Consider the following 17500-nt stretch of genomic DNA (forward strand, 5'->3'; position numbering starts at 1 on the left):
AAGACAGCATGTTCTTGAGGAGAGTTGAGCAGCTGGTGACGCTGTGAGCTGTTTTCATTTCTCCTGATATCCGCGCCCCCCACCCGTGCCCCCCATGGGACAGAACCATTATTTTTAAATCAAACTATGGTAATACATTCTCTCCAGACCATCACACTGGTTTTGGTCACAAAATGCTATCTGACTGGACTCTCTTAAGATCTGATGATACAATGCGGCTATCTAAGATGGTATTCATTGCCTTCACACACATCCCAACCCCAGGCCTCTATTGTACGAGGGCTATCCAGAAAGTAGGTTACGTTTTGGATTTTAAAAAGGACGAAGTATAGGATAAATCATTTACCATATGCAGCTGAAAGACACATTCCAATACTACAATCTCGGGTAATCCCCATTGAAATGTAGGCACGTTTCATATAGATAAATGAGTTTGAAAAGTACTGCTCCAGTAAATTCCCCACTTGTGTCCTCAGCTCTTCCCCCTTCTCCCTTCCTGCAGCGTAGCCAAAATGCTGCGCTGCCAGCCACACCCCCATTGTTGGAAATGGAGGAGAGGCGGCAAATTTACTGGGGCAGACCTTTTCAAACTCATTTATCTATATGAAACGTGCCTAGATTTCAGTGGGGATTACCTGAGATTGTAGTATTGGAATGTGCCTTTCAGCTGCATATGGTAAATGATTTATCCTATACTTTGTCCTTTTTAAAATCCAAAACGTAACCTACTTTCTGGATAGCTCTTGTAATATGCTGGGCCTCACTTCTTTGCATCACATAATTAGCTGATCATGGTTCAACTCAGTTTATATCCACAAACTGATTTATCTGTCAAAATGGGTAACCACTACTTTTAGGTTGTACTATGCATTTTCTTTGACAATGTTATCAAGTTGAGGGTGGGTACATGGGATATGCCTTTTCCATACCTTCTCTATCTGATTCAGTTTCTTTAGTCTCAACATCTGTGCCTTGTGTTTTCTTCTCACTATTGCTGCAATGTGGTGCCTCAACATCAGAAGGCGTTATCTGTTCTACTTCTTGACTATCACTTGAACCTTCTACTTTTTCTTTTTGGTAATCATCCACAGTTGCAACTTGCTTCGGAGTAGATGTGTCAGTTTCACCAGAAGGTGAAACAGCATTCAATGATTCACATTTGCCATACTGGCATGTTGGAATAGGCATCCCACTGGAGGCCTCACCGTTGACACAGTCCCTCTTGAAGGGTGATTCTTCCTTGGAGTCCTTTCCTATATCCGTAGCTATTTTGTTATTGACCAGAAGGGATTCATTTGAACTCTCTTCTGTAGACGGGATACTATTTTCTTTTCCCACTGTTCCATTATTAAGTCTTTGTTCTCCATGTATATCCATGATATCACAAGACGATTCATCATTTGTCAGAAAGAGGTCTCCTGTTTCCTCCCCATTCTCCTCAATGCAGTCTGTACTTCCCTCAAGTTCCCCATTCTCCATCAGTTTGTTGTCCTCTCCTTGGTTTTCATCATCTGCAAACTTGGAATCATCTTCATCTTTTTTTAAATTATTCACTTTTCTCTTTTTAATAATGCCTTTGCCCCATTGGGAACGTCGTCGTGATTTCCTCCTTAAGCGAACTATGTTTTAAAGAAACAAAATAATCCTTACAGGTACAAACATCTGCACAGTATAAAGAAGTGACAAATATGCAATGGGCAGGGTAATAAAACCAAGCATATTTATTTGAAATATATTACTATACTGTACCTGCTTTTCTGACAAAAAGATCACAAAAGGAGCTTATTGTAATCATGAAAATAATAAAAACTGAAAAATATATAGTCCAAAAAAGATATGGGCTAGGATAGTGATCACCAAACAAATACTAGCTGTAACTCTATGAATGAATCAATCAGGTTGGCCCTTCCCAAATAATCCTCTGGAAAGGTTTTTACTGCTCAATACAAGGAAAGTAATGATGGAACCAAGGGTGGTTTCCTAGAGAAGATATGTAGCATTAACTCATCATATTCACTCAAATGACTGATGTTCTTCCACTAGATGCCTAAAAAGTAAAAACTAGAGTCCAACTTAACTTTTTTAAAAAAACAACAACACAAGCTTTCCTAAATGGAATCTGACAACAACCAAACATCCATGAAGCACAGAATTAGAATCCAAGGTTAATTCCCAAAAATGTAATTAAAAATTAGATTAATTACTGTCAAAACTGATTAGCCTGATGTCATCAACTCTATCATGCGGTTTGATGTCCTAAAGGAATAGTTTTTATAAAATTAAGAGAAAACTTTTTAAAGCAGTTCGAAAACATGCAAATGTGAGTAGATCAATAGGTACTGCTCTGGCGAGAAGGTAACGGCGCTCCATGCAGTTATGCCGGCCACATGACCTTGGAGGTGTCTACAGACAATGCCAGCTCTTCAGCTTAGAAATGGAGATGAGCACCAACCCCAGAGTCGGTTCACAACTGGACTTAACATCAGGGGAAAACCTTTAACTTAACCTTAATCTATAAATATATTCAAAACACAATGGCAATGCACGAAGTCTTACATCTAAACAGATATGATCCACCAATTTAATGTGCTGTTATATGTTCAAACAGCAGTGCAACAGAACCACCGAACACTGGCACTAAATAACTATTTCAAAGATGCAAAATAATGTGGTTTTAACACCATCTACTGGCAATAACAAGGAATCAACTATGTTCCTTTAACTCATCTAAGTAGTACGTTTTCTTAAAAAATGGTTTTGGCCTATAAGAACTAAAGGCTCAATGGCAACATGTTTGCAAGGAATCTCAGCAAGACACACTTCTTAGTCTCCTTTTCACTCCCATCATTCTTCCTGCATAGAGCTATATAAGGACAGGTTGCTCACCTGTAACCATGTTTCTTCGAGTGTACTCTGTGAATTCACACTAATGGAGAAGCTGCGCCTGCGCAGGTTCCGACGGAAACTCTTCCAAGCTGAAGTTCAAATTTTGGCGGTAACCACGCCCCCCTTCCCAAGGGGCATATAAGGCAGCCCCAGGCGCGCGCTCCCCAGTTCCTATGCCGCCAAGGCAACGAGAAAGGGAGAGGTTTGCCAGAGGGGAAGGAAGGGCGGGTTTGTGTGAATTCACAGAGTACACTCGAAGAAACATGGTTACAGGTGAGCAACCTGTCCTTTTTCTTCGTGTACTCTGTGAATGCACACTAATGGAGACTGACACGCTAAGGTCCCGGATGGTGGGACAAGGCAAACTCGACAACTTAGTGAATGTCCAAACACATATTTATTAGGACATAATGAGATAACAGTCTCAAGAGACCAGTGCAAACAATTGTCCGAAAGGACCAGTGCAACGCAAACATGAGCATAGTAGAAGAGGAAAACATAACATAGAAATTTTCCAATAAACATGATAGAAAAAAACACTCAATTGCATATAGTGCATATAAACGCTCTCCCAGGGGGGAGAGGGACAAACACATCATATCCGCCTGGATCAATAAGGCGGTACCAGGTAATAGAGCAACTGCTCAACACAATCAGGGAAAAACACATCCCTAGAGGTAGGTATGGGGGAAAAAGACCGGCCGAAACTTGAAGGAGAGGTATAGAGAGTCACCTGCGGGTGAATATAAGGAGAAATACGTTCGAGAGTCAGGAGAGGCAAGATGAGAGTACTGATCTTGCAAAGGCCGAGTCCTTTAAGGCTTTATTGTCCAGCCTGTAGTGAGAGACAAACGTAAGAGGGTTTGACCAGATAGCCGCTTTGCATATGGAGTCAAGCGGAATACCCCTAAGGAAGGCGGTTGAAGCCGAGAGGCCCCTAGTCGACCTCGGGCGGATGGATGGAGGAGGAGGTCGCTTGGCTAGTTCGTAGGCCAACTCAATGGCCTGAGCGATCCAGTGGGACAGTCTTTGGGAAGAGATGGGATTACCCAACTTGTCCTGGGCATAGGCGACAAAGAGTCTTTGTGTCTTACGGATGTCCTTGGTACGGTCCCTGTAGAAGAGAAGTGCCCTTCGAACGTCGAGAAGGTGCAGTTTTTGCTCTAGAGGAGAGGAGGGGTTAGAGAAGAAAGCTGGTAGGACAATGTCTTGATTGAGGTGGAAAGCTGACACCACCTTAGGGAGAAAGGTAATGTCCGGGCGAAGAACAGCGCGGTCATGGTGAAAACGTAGATAAGGCTCGTCGACCCTGAGAGCAGCAAGCTCGGATGGCCGTCGTGCCGACGTGATCGCCACTAGAAAGGCCAACTTCCAGGAGAGCAGACGGAGATCGGTCGAGGCAAGCGGTTCGAAGGGAGCAGAAGTGAGTTGAGAAAGTACAAGTTCGAGATTCCAGCCCGGCGTAGGTGGTAGCGACGGCGGGCAGATGTTATTGTAGCCTCGGAGAAAGGTTTTGATCAAGTGATGAGAAAAGAGAGATGGCTGACCGTGGCGTTGAAAAGACCAGGAAAGAGCTGCGAGATAAGCTTTAATAGAAGCGAGAGAGTTTCTTCTCGACGAGGGTCATGAGGAAGTCGAGGACCACCGATACCGAGGTCGGAAAGGTGTCGACGTTACGGGATCGAAGAAAGGCGTGAAAGCGAGAGAGTTTATAGGAATAAGCCTTGGTAGTAGACGGCTTATGGGCTGCCCGAAGGACGTCCTGCAGGCTCTGCGGAAGGGAGGCTAGGTAAGAATCCTCCATGCAGTGAGATGAAGGGAAGGGAGGTCCGGGTGAAGAATTTTGCCGTCCTCCCTTGAGAGAAGGTGCGGCGAGGGAGGCAGAGGGCGAAACGTTCCTCTGGAGAGACGAAGAAGGGCCGGATACCACGGTTGGCGGGGCCAGGCCGGAGCTATGAGAATCGCTGTGACCGAGATCGAGAGAAGTCTTTCGAGAACTTTCGGTATGAGAGGAATCGGTGGAAAAAGATAAAGCATCTCCGCCGACCAGTCCAATAGAAAGGCGTCTCCTAGACAGCCGGGGAAGGAGTTCGGGGGAAGTCTCGCCCCGTAGCGGGGTAGCTGAGCGTTGTGGGGAGACGCGAAGAGATCCAGAGTAGGGCGTCCCCAGTGGAGGAACAGACCGTCGAGGATCTCGGGATCGAGCTTCCACTCGTGAGAGGAAGATGTCATCCTGCTGAGGGCATCTGCTAGGTCGTTTTGGGCGCCCGGCAGGTGTATTGCAGAGACCTGTACGTCGTGGGCTATGCACCAAACCCAGAGACGGAAGGAGAGGAGCATCAATTTCCTCGAACCCGTACCGCCCTGTTTGTTGATGTAGAATACTGCTACGAGGTTGTCCGATTGAATGAGGATGGATTTGTGACGGATGAGGCGGGAGAATGCTTTCAGGGCTTTGAGAATGGCGAGAAGCTCGAGAAAGTTTATGTGGTTGGCCCTCTCGGAAGGGGACCAAAGGTCTTGAACCGTTAGACCGCTCATGTGGGCTCCCCAAGCGTAGGTGGAGGAGTCCGTGGTTATGGTTAGCGACGGCGGGGCTGGATGAAATGGGAGGCCCTTGCACACGTTTTGGTGAGACGTCCACCATGAGAGGGACTGGCGGACGAACGACGGTACCGACAGGTATCTGGAGTTGTGGTGGTAGAACGGCTTGAAAGTGTCTATAAACCACCTTTGTAGGACCCGAAGGCGCAGCCTGGCAAACGGGGTCGTGAGAACCGTGGAGGCCATGTGGCCCAGAAGAACTTGGATGGCACGGGCTCTGACCCTCCGGGCAGATCGACAAAGGGCGATGTGGTGGCGGAGAGCTAGGAATCTGTCGAACGGAAGTGAAACAGTCTCTGTGACGGAGTCGAAGAGGGCCCCGATGAACCGGATTCGGGTTGACGGGGAGAGATTTGACTTCTCGGAGTTGAGTTGGAGGCCGAGAGATTTTAGAAGACGCAGCGTGAAGGAAACGTGGTTTTCGAGAAGAACCGGATCGGGCCCGACGAGAAGCCAGTCGTCCAGATAAGGAAAGACCGTGATGCCATGTAGCCTGAGGTGGGCCGCTACGGCGGCGACGACCTTGGTAAAGACCCTCGGGGCCGTAACGAGGCCGAAGGGTAAAACGGTAAATTGGTAGGTTTGGTCGAGAACTTTGAAACAGAGGAACCGTCTGTGCGCCTCCCGTATCGCCACGTGGAAGTAGGCGTCTCGTAAGTCTATGGAGGCAAAGTAGTCTCCTCGCTGCAGCATCGGGAGGATAGAGGCAATAGAGACCATCCTGAATTTGGAAGGGCGAATGAATATATTGAGGGCCCTTAGGTCCAGAATGGGGCGTAGCCCGCCTCCTCTCTTCGGGACTGTAAAGTATCTGGAGAAGAAACTTAAAGGGTCCAGTTGGGGAGGGGAGGGACGGATGGCGCCTTTGGCCAGTAATGCCTCGACTTCGGCCAGTATCTCTGGGGAAGGAGTTGAGTGGAGAATGCGACCTGTAGGTGGGAGGTCCGTGAACTCTAAGGCGTAGCCGTCTTGGACAATGCGAAGAACCCATGCATCTGAAGTAATAGACTCCCATTGATTGTAGAAGGGGGCTAGGCGGTCTGCAAAGGCGCCGGAGGGTCGAGGCAGCGTGGGCTCTGCATCGGTAGCGGGCGAGGAGCTTTGGCAGGGGTTGGCGTCAGGTACGCCGGTTAGCCTGCGGAGGAGCGGGGGTGGTTCGACCGCGTTGCTTTTGCGGATGAGGTCCCCGACGAGGTTGGTGATGGGTTTGGTTATTCGAGCCCGAAGGCCGCCTGAAAGAGTGGTGTCTGAAAGATTGCGGCGGGAAGCGGCGGGAGCGGTGCGGGAACCAGCGGGTGCGCTGAGGTTGCGGTTGGTCGCCACATTTAGACGCAAGAATTTTAAAGTCATGATTAGACTTGAGTTTGTCATCGGTACCGGAGTTAAATAGTCCGAGCGCGTCAAAGGGAAGGTCTTCAATGACCTGTCTGGAAGATGAAGAGAGACCCGAAGACCTCAGCCAGGCGTGGCGGCGGATGGATATCGCGTGGGCAATCATCTTGCCCGCAGTATCACCTGTATGTTTCGCCATTTGTATTTGGTGGTGAGCAAGCGAGTCTGCTTCCTGTTGGAGGGTAGTGAGGACGGAGCGGTCTTCGTCCGACATCTTAGCGAAGAAGGGCTGTGCCTTCTCCCAGATAATCTGTTGGTAGGCCCCCATGCAGGCTCCATAGTTCGCCATGCGGCAAAGCAAAAGGGCTCCGGAGTAAAGTTTTCGACCCACGGCGTCGAAGCGCTTCCCTTCTCTGTCGGCCGGAGTGTTCGACTGACGACCTGAGGATTGAGAGGCCTTAACGACCAGGGAGTTGGGGTCGGGGTGGTGTTTGAGCCACTCCAAGGTATCATCGTCGGTACGGTACCAAGTCTCGATCCTCTTCGAGGTCGGAGGAATGGAGGAAGGAGTTTTCCAGGAGGCCTGGATAACGTCCAACAGATAAGGCAGGAAAGGGAGTAGCGTGGCCGGCGGAGCTTGGGCCTGCACCCTTTTGAAAACTGGATCAGACACCGCTTTGGAAGTCTGCTTGATCTCCAAACCCAGGGCGTCGGCCATTCTGACCATTTGATCAGAGAAAGCACGAATATTGTCAGTAGGAGAAGGCGGGTCCGCCTCATACGCATCGTGGGGAGGAGAGAGGTCGAGACCGAGAGAGACCACCGAGGCCGAGAGGACAGAGTCTGGGCGGTCAACATCAACATCTTCCTCCTCAGCCCCTTGGGGGGACTGAGGGGGAGAAGAAAGCAGTCTCGGGAGGAGGCATGGCCTCGCGGGAAGAGAGGGTCGGGAGCCGAGGATCCTTGGAGGCTGAGGCCTGAGCTGCTCGAGCTAGGCGAGCCGTTTGCCTGCCACGCTCCGGTGTCGAGGTGGGAGGGAAGAGCTGTTGGCGCGACGAGTGAGGCGGCGCAAGGGGCTCCGGTACCGGCACCCTGACCACCGTTTGGGTAGAGTGGTGGGGTGAGTCCTGCAGCTCCCCGTCGGACAGGGGGTGCAATGGAGATTGGGAAACATCTCTAGGCCTCTGTGCAGGCACAATTGGAGAGGATCTTCTCGAGGAAGTTGCTGAGGAAGATGGCTGGTCTCTCCTTGAGGAGGCCGAGGAAGAGGAGCGCTGAGTCAGCCGTTTCTTTGTCGGCGGTTGCTTGGAAGCAACCCTCAAGGACTTGCCAGGTGTGGGAGGAACCACAGCTGAGTCAGATTGCGCTCGACGAGACTCCTCGTGAGCCCTTTTAAAGGCTATTTTGATAGCAGAGGAGGACGGAGGGGAGCCGATACGAGAGCGGATCGAGGTCACCGAAGCCAAAGAGCTCGACGTCGAGGAAGGCCCCACCTTTCCGGAGCGGGTCGATACGGTAGCCGTCGTCACGGTACACGGTGGCTTGACCGGCTTAGCGGTCCTGGAGGTCTTGGACGCCCTGGACGAGACCGAGGAGGCTTTAGCTGACGGAGGCTTAGCTGGTGGCGCCGACATAGCTCTTAGGGCTGAAGACGACGACGTACCCGACGTCGACGGAGTCGGTTCTGGCGCGAGAGATTTTTCGTAAAGTGCCGCTCTAAGCCTAGCGGCTCTGTTCTTTCTGGCCTGAGCCGTGAGAGCTAGGCAGAAACGGCAGGTACTGACCACATGAGCCTCGCCAAGACAGAAGAGGCACTTGGCGTGGCCGTCCGAGTCAGGAATTTTAGCAGCACACTGCGTGCAACGCTTGAAACGAGTAGTAGACATGCGAAGAGTCCGAAGTGAACCTTGCGGCGGAAAAAAAGGAACTGGGGAGCGCGCGCCTGGGGCTGCCTTATATGCCCCTTGGGAAGGGGGGCGTGGTTACCGCCAAAATTTGAACTTCAGCTTGGAAGAGTTTCCGTCAGAACCTGCGCAGGCGCAGCTTCTCCATTAGTGTGCATTCACAGAGTACACGAAGAAAAAACAATCTTCAAAAGACATTTTTAAAAAACTGGAATCTACTAAAAAGATTTATCTCGTAAAATTAACTCAGACTCTTTTTTATTTTCAAAAGCTAATTCTGGTGTCTCTGAACGTAAATCTAAATACTGTCTGTGCACCTACAAGCAAAGAACATATCCATGATATCAAGGCTATTTAGACCACACACGGCAACACCTGCTTCCTATGATACAAGAGAACAGAAGTAGTGAACATCATGTTCAACCGCTTTTAGTTCACATCCAATGTAACAGCAAGACAGAATGCTACTAAAGCTTTCCCTCTCTACCACTTTTAGTGATCTGGTGACCAATTATCCCTATGGCACCCTGATTCCACTACATGCCATCAGCAATTAAAGTCCTCATCCAAAAGTAATCAATCCACCCAGCATCAAAGCAAGCAGTGAGTAACACTACTAAGAAGCTTACGGGTTTCCAAAATCTCAGCTCGTAAAATTTAGTCATTCGCAACCAAATGAGAGCAACATGGAAACTATGCCTTACTTATTGCTAGATGCTCACCCTTGGGAGAGAGTACTGTATAAATACTGTGCATCAGGGTCAGAAGATTTCAAAAAGTCTGGGCAGAAACAACTTTAAACATATGCTATGGCTGTACTTGGTTTGTATCAGGGAGATAAGCAAGCAAGTGGAATAACCAAGAAGAGCAGATGAGCTGGAATTTAACCAATGAGGACTCCACAATTTTTAGCCAACTGTTTCAGGAAGAGAGGATGAGGAAGAAAAAGAAGCAGGTAATACTTTCCTCACTTCAAACCAAAGTTGGAAACAACCTGTCAGCATGTTGATGGGGATGAAGGTGGTGATGATGATGGTGATACTATCAACAAGTATGCATCAGACAGATGTTCATCTTGCAGACTGCGAGACTTACTGTTTGGTTAAATCATCTCAAACACTTACATGCACATTTATTTGCAGAACTGCGCCAAAGTGTCATGGCATTTTTTTGCTTGTTCTGGAATGCTTCTTCAACTCTAGTTTCTGCTTTCTGTACATTGGAACCGTGAGGATTTATTTGTTCTGCGGTTACTGATAAGCCTGCACACAGAAGATAAGCATATTTATTTCAGTAATCTTCACAGTGTTAACCAGCTGTTCTAAAAGCGGACCGAAATGTAGCATTAAAACCCCATAGCAATTAACTACATTTGGAGGGATACTACCAAAACAAAGATTTGCATCAAGAATATATTTTTTTTCTAACAAATGAATGTATCACAAACACAGTCTTGGAATACTAAAAAATGATGAGAGTTTTAAAAATTCCCTTGTTTTGAAGAAAATACAATGTAAAGTAGAAAATACACATTTTACACTATAATCTATTGAACAACTCCCTACCCTGCAAAAGTGAACACAATCCAGATGAGAACAAGAAGCACAATTCAGGAAAGAGCTTTGGACAGGTATACAAGAACTAAAAGAATACACTTGCAGGGCTTAGATGTCTATTTCTGGCAAATCATGTAATCCAATGAGCTGTTGTCTTTCCAGGAAAAAAAGGCTTTGGGATGGTGCCAATTTAAAGCAGAAAGATGAAACAAGGTTAGGGACCATTAACCCAGAACACTTTCCTATTTCATAAACGCATACCCAAACTGCAGAACGGAATGATTTTTAGGTTGTATTAAACATGCTTATGTGTAAATTACAACTTTAATGATGTGCACATAACTGGGAGAAGCTCACTGAGAATAAGTGAAGTCTACTTGGCTGGGTAGCCATTTTACTTTTAATTCTAATTTAAGATATCTCTAAATCAGTGGTTCTCCACCTGTGGGTCCCCAAATGTTTTGGCCTTCAACTCCTAGAAATCCCAACAGCTGGTAAACTGGCTGAGATTTCTGGTAGTTGTAGGCCAAAATACCTGGGGACCCACAGGTTGAGAACCACTGCATTAAATGAATGAAATAAACACAGAAAATAGAGATGTTTAAATCCAGCATCCTCTGTTTTTGGTGTCTGTGAGAAGGGAAACTGAGAAAACAAAGTGAATAAAAGCATGCATCTATATGCCAATTTTGCAGTTTTCTACCCCCAGAAAACAGGAGAATTATATGAGATGAACTCAGTCTTTAATCAAGAAAACAACTCAAGTGAGCCGGTGCTTCTGCAAAGGAGGTTTAAAGCCATGGGCGTAATAGGTCCCACCACCAGGTCACATTCTTAGGAAAACTATGTCAAAACCGAAAAGGTATACATATAACAGAAGCCAGTACAGTAAGGAAAATCATTTGTCTAGACAACTGCTTTTTAAATTATGGGTTCTGACCCCAAATGGGGTCCCCTCAGCTAAATGTTGGGATCAAAAAAATGGCAATGGTAAAAGATTTCTGAATGCCACCCATTTACACAAATCTATTAGCAACAATGTGAAGTACACATTGCATCCAGACTGGACTACTGCATTGCTCTCTATGTGGGGCTGCCTGCGAAGACGGTCAGGAAATTCCAGCTGGTTCAAAGGTCGGCAGCCAGGCTGCTGATGGGAGCTGGCTACAAGGAGAACACAATGCCCCTTTTAAAGCAGCTCCATTGGCTGCCGATAAGCTGCTGGGTCCAATTCAAGGTGCAGGTATTGACCTATGAAGCTTTATATGGCTCGGGACCTACCTATCTCCGTGATCACATCTCCCCCAATGAACCGGTGCGGGCCTTGAAATCTGCCGGGGAGGCCCTCCTCTCCCACGGCCGTCCCAAGTGCAACTGGTGGGGACGAGGGAGTGGGCCTTCTTGGTAGTGACCCCCCGGCTATGGAACGTTCTCCCTAAAGAGATCAGGCAGGCCCCCACCTTGCCCACTTTACGTATGGAACTAAAAACCTGGTGGTTTTGGCAGGTTTTTGAATAAAACTAGTCCCATTATTCAACAAATCAGACCCTACTCTGTTACACTGCCCACCTCTTGGCCCTAAGATATGATGTACAAGTTTTTATCCTTCCCTAAAAATGGATCATATTAACTTTGCCCTGATTAATGTTTCCCGCTCCCTCGATCAAAGATTCTGACTGTGATTGTTTATTTTAACTGAATTGTTTCATCTTGTTTATGACAAGTTTTTGTTGCTGTGTTAAGTTATTGTATTGTATTGTATAGTGTATGCTAATTTGCACTCATGATGGAAACCGCCCTGAGTCCTTTCGGGGAGACAGAACGGTATATAAATATATTATTATTATTATTATTATTATTATTATTATTATTATTATTATATTGTATGACACAGCAAACAAGATAGATATGCTGGATTTCGTATCACAAAATCACAAGTTGAACACTTTCCAAGCATCTAGGACTGTGTGATGTATTTTTGAATGATGCGCGCAGATCCCAGTAGGGTGGCCTTTTGCAGTTGGCAGATCGTAATTTTGTCAATGTCTATTGTTTCCAAATGCCGGCTGAGATCTTTTGGCACAGCACCCAGTGTGCCCATCACCATCGGGACCACTTGCACTGGTTTCTGCCAGTCTTTGAAGTTCAATCTTGAGGTCCTGATTATTATTATTATTATTATTATTATTATTATTATTATTATTATTATTATTATTAAATATGTAATTGTAGACTCAAGATGCTTCAAGCTGTACTCCATGAAAAGAAAAATAAGCCTGTTTAAGAAATGCTGATTTATTATCAGTAAATGCTTGATTTCTAAACCGACTTTACAGTGAGTGAGTGAATTGTTTATTGTACTAGCCATAGGCCATGACATCAGTAATATACAACCTTTATAAACACTTTCCAATATAAACATTAAAACTTATTCAAAAATTAAACCTAGCTCTTTAAAATTATGATAGCAGAAACATAACAATGACAGTGTCCGATTTGTATCATCCCAAACCATCTCCATTTCCATTTCTGACCTCAAGAATGGATTTTGCTACTTTAGCTCTGATCTTTTGGGCTGCAGTTGCAAATGTAGCAACCTTTAGTGTTATATTTTTGGAATAATCTGCTAGCAAGTCACAGATCACAGCACTTGACATACTTATATAGCTGGGGTCATGTAAAAATGTCTCAGATTAAAATCGGTTGCAAATGGAAAAAGTTTAAGAAGGCCTTATCTAGACCTCTTTGAAAAGAAGTAGTATTAGCCTATTCTTGGTGTGCCTTCAAGTACTTTTTGATTTATGGCAACCCTAAGGCAGTCTAATCATGGATTTTCTTGGCAAAGTTTGTTTGGAGCGGGGTTGTCTTTGCCTTCCTTTAAAGCCGAGAGGCTGTGCTCGCCCACCCAGTGAGCTTCCATGGCTGAGCAGGAATTCAAGCACTGGTCTCCAGAGTCACAGTCCAGCGCTTTAATGACTACACTGGACTGACTCTCATCTTTAGCGATCCCTACAATTTTTTTGTGTCAGGAGCGACTTGAGAAACTGCAAGTTGTTTCTGGTGTAAGAGAATTGGCCGTCTGCAAGGATGTTGCCCAAGGGATGTCCTGATGTTTGATGATTTTACCATCCATGTGGGAGGCTTCTGTCATGGGGAGCTGGAGCTGACAGAAGGAGCTCACCCGCACTCCTCCCGGGTTCAAACTGGCAACCTTCAGGTCAGCAACCCAACCTTCATGTCAGTAGTCCTGCCGACACAAGGGTTTAATCCGTTGCGCCACAGGGGGCTCGCTCCTACAAATAATCTGTAGTTAATTCCTGGGACAAATATGGATTTGCAAAATACTAGTTTTCATCCCTCAGCCATTTTGCCAAATGCATGTAATTATTGTGACTTGATGTTCACTTCACCGTAATTCTAAATAATTGTATTTGCATAGGAACATTCACAAGCCAGTTATCTGCTTAGCACAAAACCTCACTTACAAAACAGTTGCTCCTCCCTTTGAACAGAAATATTTTTTTTAAAATGTCTGTATTACAGGGCATTCCTTTTGTTTGTGCTTCAAGCTATTTCCTTCAAAGTAATCATTTACTACAGCCTTGTGGTGTATTTTCACACTGGGCTCAGGTCCAGAGATCCAACCAGTAAAAGCAGACAGTCATAAGGTTACCTTCCTACCATTCTCACCCCTCCTTTCCTGTCCAGTCCCCTGAAACTGTTCCCATGAGGAATAGGGAACCATGCTTTAAAGCAGAAACACGGTACAATGTGCCTGTGCAGGAAAAAAGGGATGAGAGAGAGTCCACCAGAAGGGTCTCTCTCTGGGAAAAGCCTTGCTTGCAGAAGGTCTTTCTGGTAATTTTCTACCACCCTCTCCATTCTTCTTAACCCTCCTCCATCTCCCAAGTCTCTGAGAATGCGTTTGGGAACGATGCAGAAAACACTACAAAGTACAGTCATCATCTACTTATCCAGTATCACAGGTAGATTTTTGATCCAGTATATTGTAAAAGAATTGAAAAGAAACTAAAAGGTTTTTCTTAAGTCAGAAGACTGATCAAAGGTATCCTCATGGAACAACTCTGTGAAACTCTGCTATGCCTATAAAGGTACTTTTTCTGGTACATTAAAGAACACAGTGAAAGACTCCTTGAGCTAAAATGTAAATAAAGATGATTTGATCAGCACAGGATAAATAACACGGTTTAGGCTTCATTGTATAAGCTCAAAAAGGATGCTCCTCACTTGTATTTGTTAAGCATTTTCTGGGAAAGATGTTTACTTTCCGAATGCTCATGTAATTTTAATATGCAACTTGAAAGAAGATTAATATATTCCAAAACCAGCATACAAAATGATACTCAAAATACATAACCATTGTTCCTTGGCTTATTCCTCCAGCAATGAATCACTTTGAACAACACTTATCTAACTTTACCTTACATACTCTTAAAAGCTTCTGTATACTTGTCTGTGCCAGTCTTTGTATGTGGGGAAATCTACATCTGAAGGAGATCAGGGTATGGGGAAGCTAACCAGGAGGGATGACAATGCCACACTTCTGTCTCCCCCCCCCCCCCCCCAATAACAATTTCAATCAGCATAACACCCAACTACTCAGAAGAATTCAGGATACAAACAGTAAAGATTTTTTTAAAATATCTCTCCTCCAACAAATATTCATTTTTTTATTTAAAGGAGCTATTCTCTAAATTTCTAGTGCAAATGTAGAAAGACATCAATTACAACAGATTTTTTGTAATAACTGTTTGGTTAGAAACAGACCATCAGGAATTTGACTACATTTGCATATTTTACTGTCAAAGTAGATCTGTGACATATATCATAATACCTCTCTTTTTTCTTGCTTCCTTGATTTCCTCACACATTTTATTGAACTCTGGATCCAGTTCCGCAGCGATGATGGCATGTGCAGTGTCCTTCAGAGTACAGGCTCTGTGCCTAATTATTTTATCTACAAAATTAGCATAGTTCTCATTTTAACCAGACATTTTTGTTAATTAATTAATTTATTTTTAAATGTATAAATCATCTGAATCACAGGGGTGCCCCAACGCAATTACACACATATCTAAGAAATACATAAATAACACATAATTAACATGACACAGTTAAAAATTTTAAACTCAAATAAGTTCATATCCACAGAAAAATCAAATAATAAAAATACCCATGCTAGTGCCCAATGAATTACATATGTTTTTATCTTCTAAAGCCTAACAATAATGAGGCTTGGTAGATGTAATGATCAACATGAAGCCTTTATAAGCAGGACTTCAAGCCAAAGATCATCAGGTTACAGTATATGATCAGGGTAAGCTTGCCTTCAACCTATTTTAATTTTGTTGGGATCAGGGAATTCCGCCATGTGAGAAAAAAAGGAGGAGGTTCAGATTTCAACAATATTAGTATGATTCATACTTGAGGTACCTATGTTTCACCTATTTACCTATTTATAAATAATAAGCTTTTGGTACTATGTGACAGTACCAAAAATGTAAAAATATTTACGTTGGTTCAAGTTTAATTGGTTTAGATATCATTTTACTAAGTCTGAGAAGAGAGAAACTTCAGATTTTTCCCCCAAATATCTATGCCTTCTACCAAAAGGCCATGAAACGAATTATCTGTAGTAAATTAATACTCCAAATGTAGTCTTAGTGCTGTTTCACAAATAAAAATATGAAGATACTAGCTGTGCCCAGCCATGCGTTGCTGTGGTGAAGTATGGTGGTATGGGAAATAAAGTACTGAGGAATTGGTGGTAGTTAAGGTAAAGGGTAAAGGTTTTCCCCTGACATTAAGTCCAGTCGTGTCTGACTCTGGGGGTTGGTGCTTATCTCCATTTCTAAGCCAAAGAGCCAGCATTGTCCATAGACACCTCCAAGGTCATGTGGCCGCTGGCATGACTGCATGAAGCGCCGTTACCTTCCCGCCGGAGCAGTACCTATTGATGTACCCACATTTGCATGTTTTCAAACTTCTGGTTTGGCAGAAGCTGGGGCTAACAGTGGGGGGCTCACTCCGCTCCCCCAATTCAAACCTGCGACCTTTTGGTCCACAAGTTCAGCAGCTTGGAGGAATTTTTTGATGGGAGGTATTAGCAGGCCCTGATTGTTTCCTGTTTGGAATTCCCTTGTTTTCAGAGTGTTGTTCTTTGAATATTTTATTTGTTTCTACTGTTTGTGTAGATGAAGAAGTACCCATATGCATTGCTTGAGCTCACACACTGTAAAAAAGGCTGTGACCCTCAGAAAACAGAGGATTTGCCAGACTTTGGTGATGGGAATACTTTGTTAAGAGGTGTTAGCTGGTTCTGACTGTTTCCTGTCCGGAATTCCCCTGTTTTCAGAGTGTTGTTCTTTATTTAGTGTTCTGATTTTAGAGATTGTATTGTTCTGTTTTATTATACCACAGTAATTTTTATATATTCTGATTTTAGTGTTTTTGAATACTTGGAGCCAGATTGTGTTCATTTTCACGGTTCACATCAACACAATAATAATAATAATATTAGTAATGATACTAATAATAATGACTTTGGTAATACACACTGCTTCTCTCCCTTCTCAGCTTCCTTTCTGGAAGAATCCTTTCTTGAGAGGTGTTAGTTGGCCCTGATTGTTTCCTTTCTGGAATTCCCAATTTCCCTGCTTTCAGAGTGTTGCTCTTTATTTACTGTCCTGGTTTTAGAGATTATATTGTTCTATATTATTATACATTATATTTAATTAATTATTACACATTATATTTATAATCTTATATTATCTGTATAGAACTGGATTATATGAGGCCCCTTCTACACAGCTGTTTAAAATCCACACTGAACTGGATGATATGGCAGTGCGGACTCAAGATAATCCAGTTCTAAGCAGATACAGTGTTCCCTCACTTATTGCTGGGGTTAGGTTCCAGGACCACCCGCAATAAGTGAAAATCCATGAAGTAGGGACACTATATTTATTTTAATATTTATACATTATTTTAGTAGTTATACACTATTTTAAGTCTTTATCAACCAATTGTATGTTGGTAAATCGCCACCTTCTCCTCCCGTTGCTGCTTGGGCTCCTTTTCTCTCCCTTCAGCTTCTCCTTCCTCCATTCCTTAGGCTGTAAATTGTAATTTGTTTATGATTTCTAATAGTCTTTTAGAGTTTATTGAAAAACCGCAAAACAGTGAATCTGCAGAAAG

General features: G+C 44.4%; 1 protein-coding gene across 2 annotated transcripts in view; it reads right to left on the reverse strand.

Annotated features, from left to right (window-relative positions):
- Positions 1 to 17500, reverse strand: part of atad2b (ATPase family AAA domain containing 2B) — a 93599-nt gene that overhangs the window by 6560 nt on the left and 69539 nt on the right. For both annotated transcript variants that reach the window (XM_062969112.1, XM_062969110.1), the window contains exons 23-25: positions 15138 to 15260; positions 9851 to 9988; positions 930 to 1619 (exon numbers count right to left, since the gene is read on the reverse strand). In XM_062969112.1, coding sequence (XP_062825182.1) covers positions 930 to 1619; positions 9851 to 9988; positions 15138 to 15260 — 951 coding nt within the window. The remainder of the gene's footprint in view (positions 1 to 929; positions 1620 to 9850; positions 9989 to 15137; positions 15261 to 17500) is intronic.

The sequence above is a fragment of the Anolis carolinensis genome, chromosome 1 (genome assembly GCF_035594765.1).
Source record: "Anolis carolinensis isolate JA03-04 chromosome 1, rAnoCar3.1.pri, whole genome shotgun sequence".
NCBI lineage: Eukaryota > Metazoa > Chordata > Lepidosauria > Squamata > Dactyloidae > Anolis > Anolis carolinensis.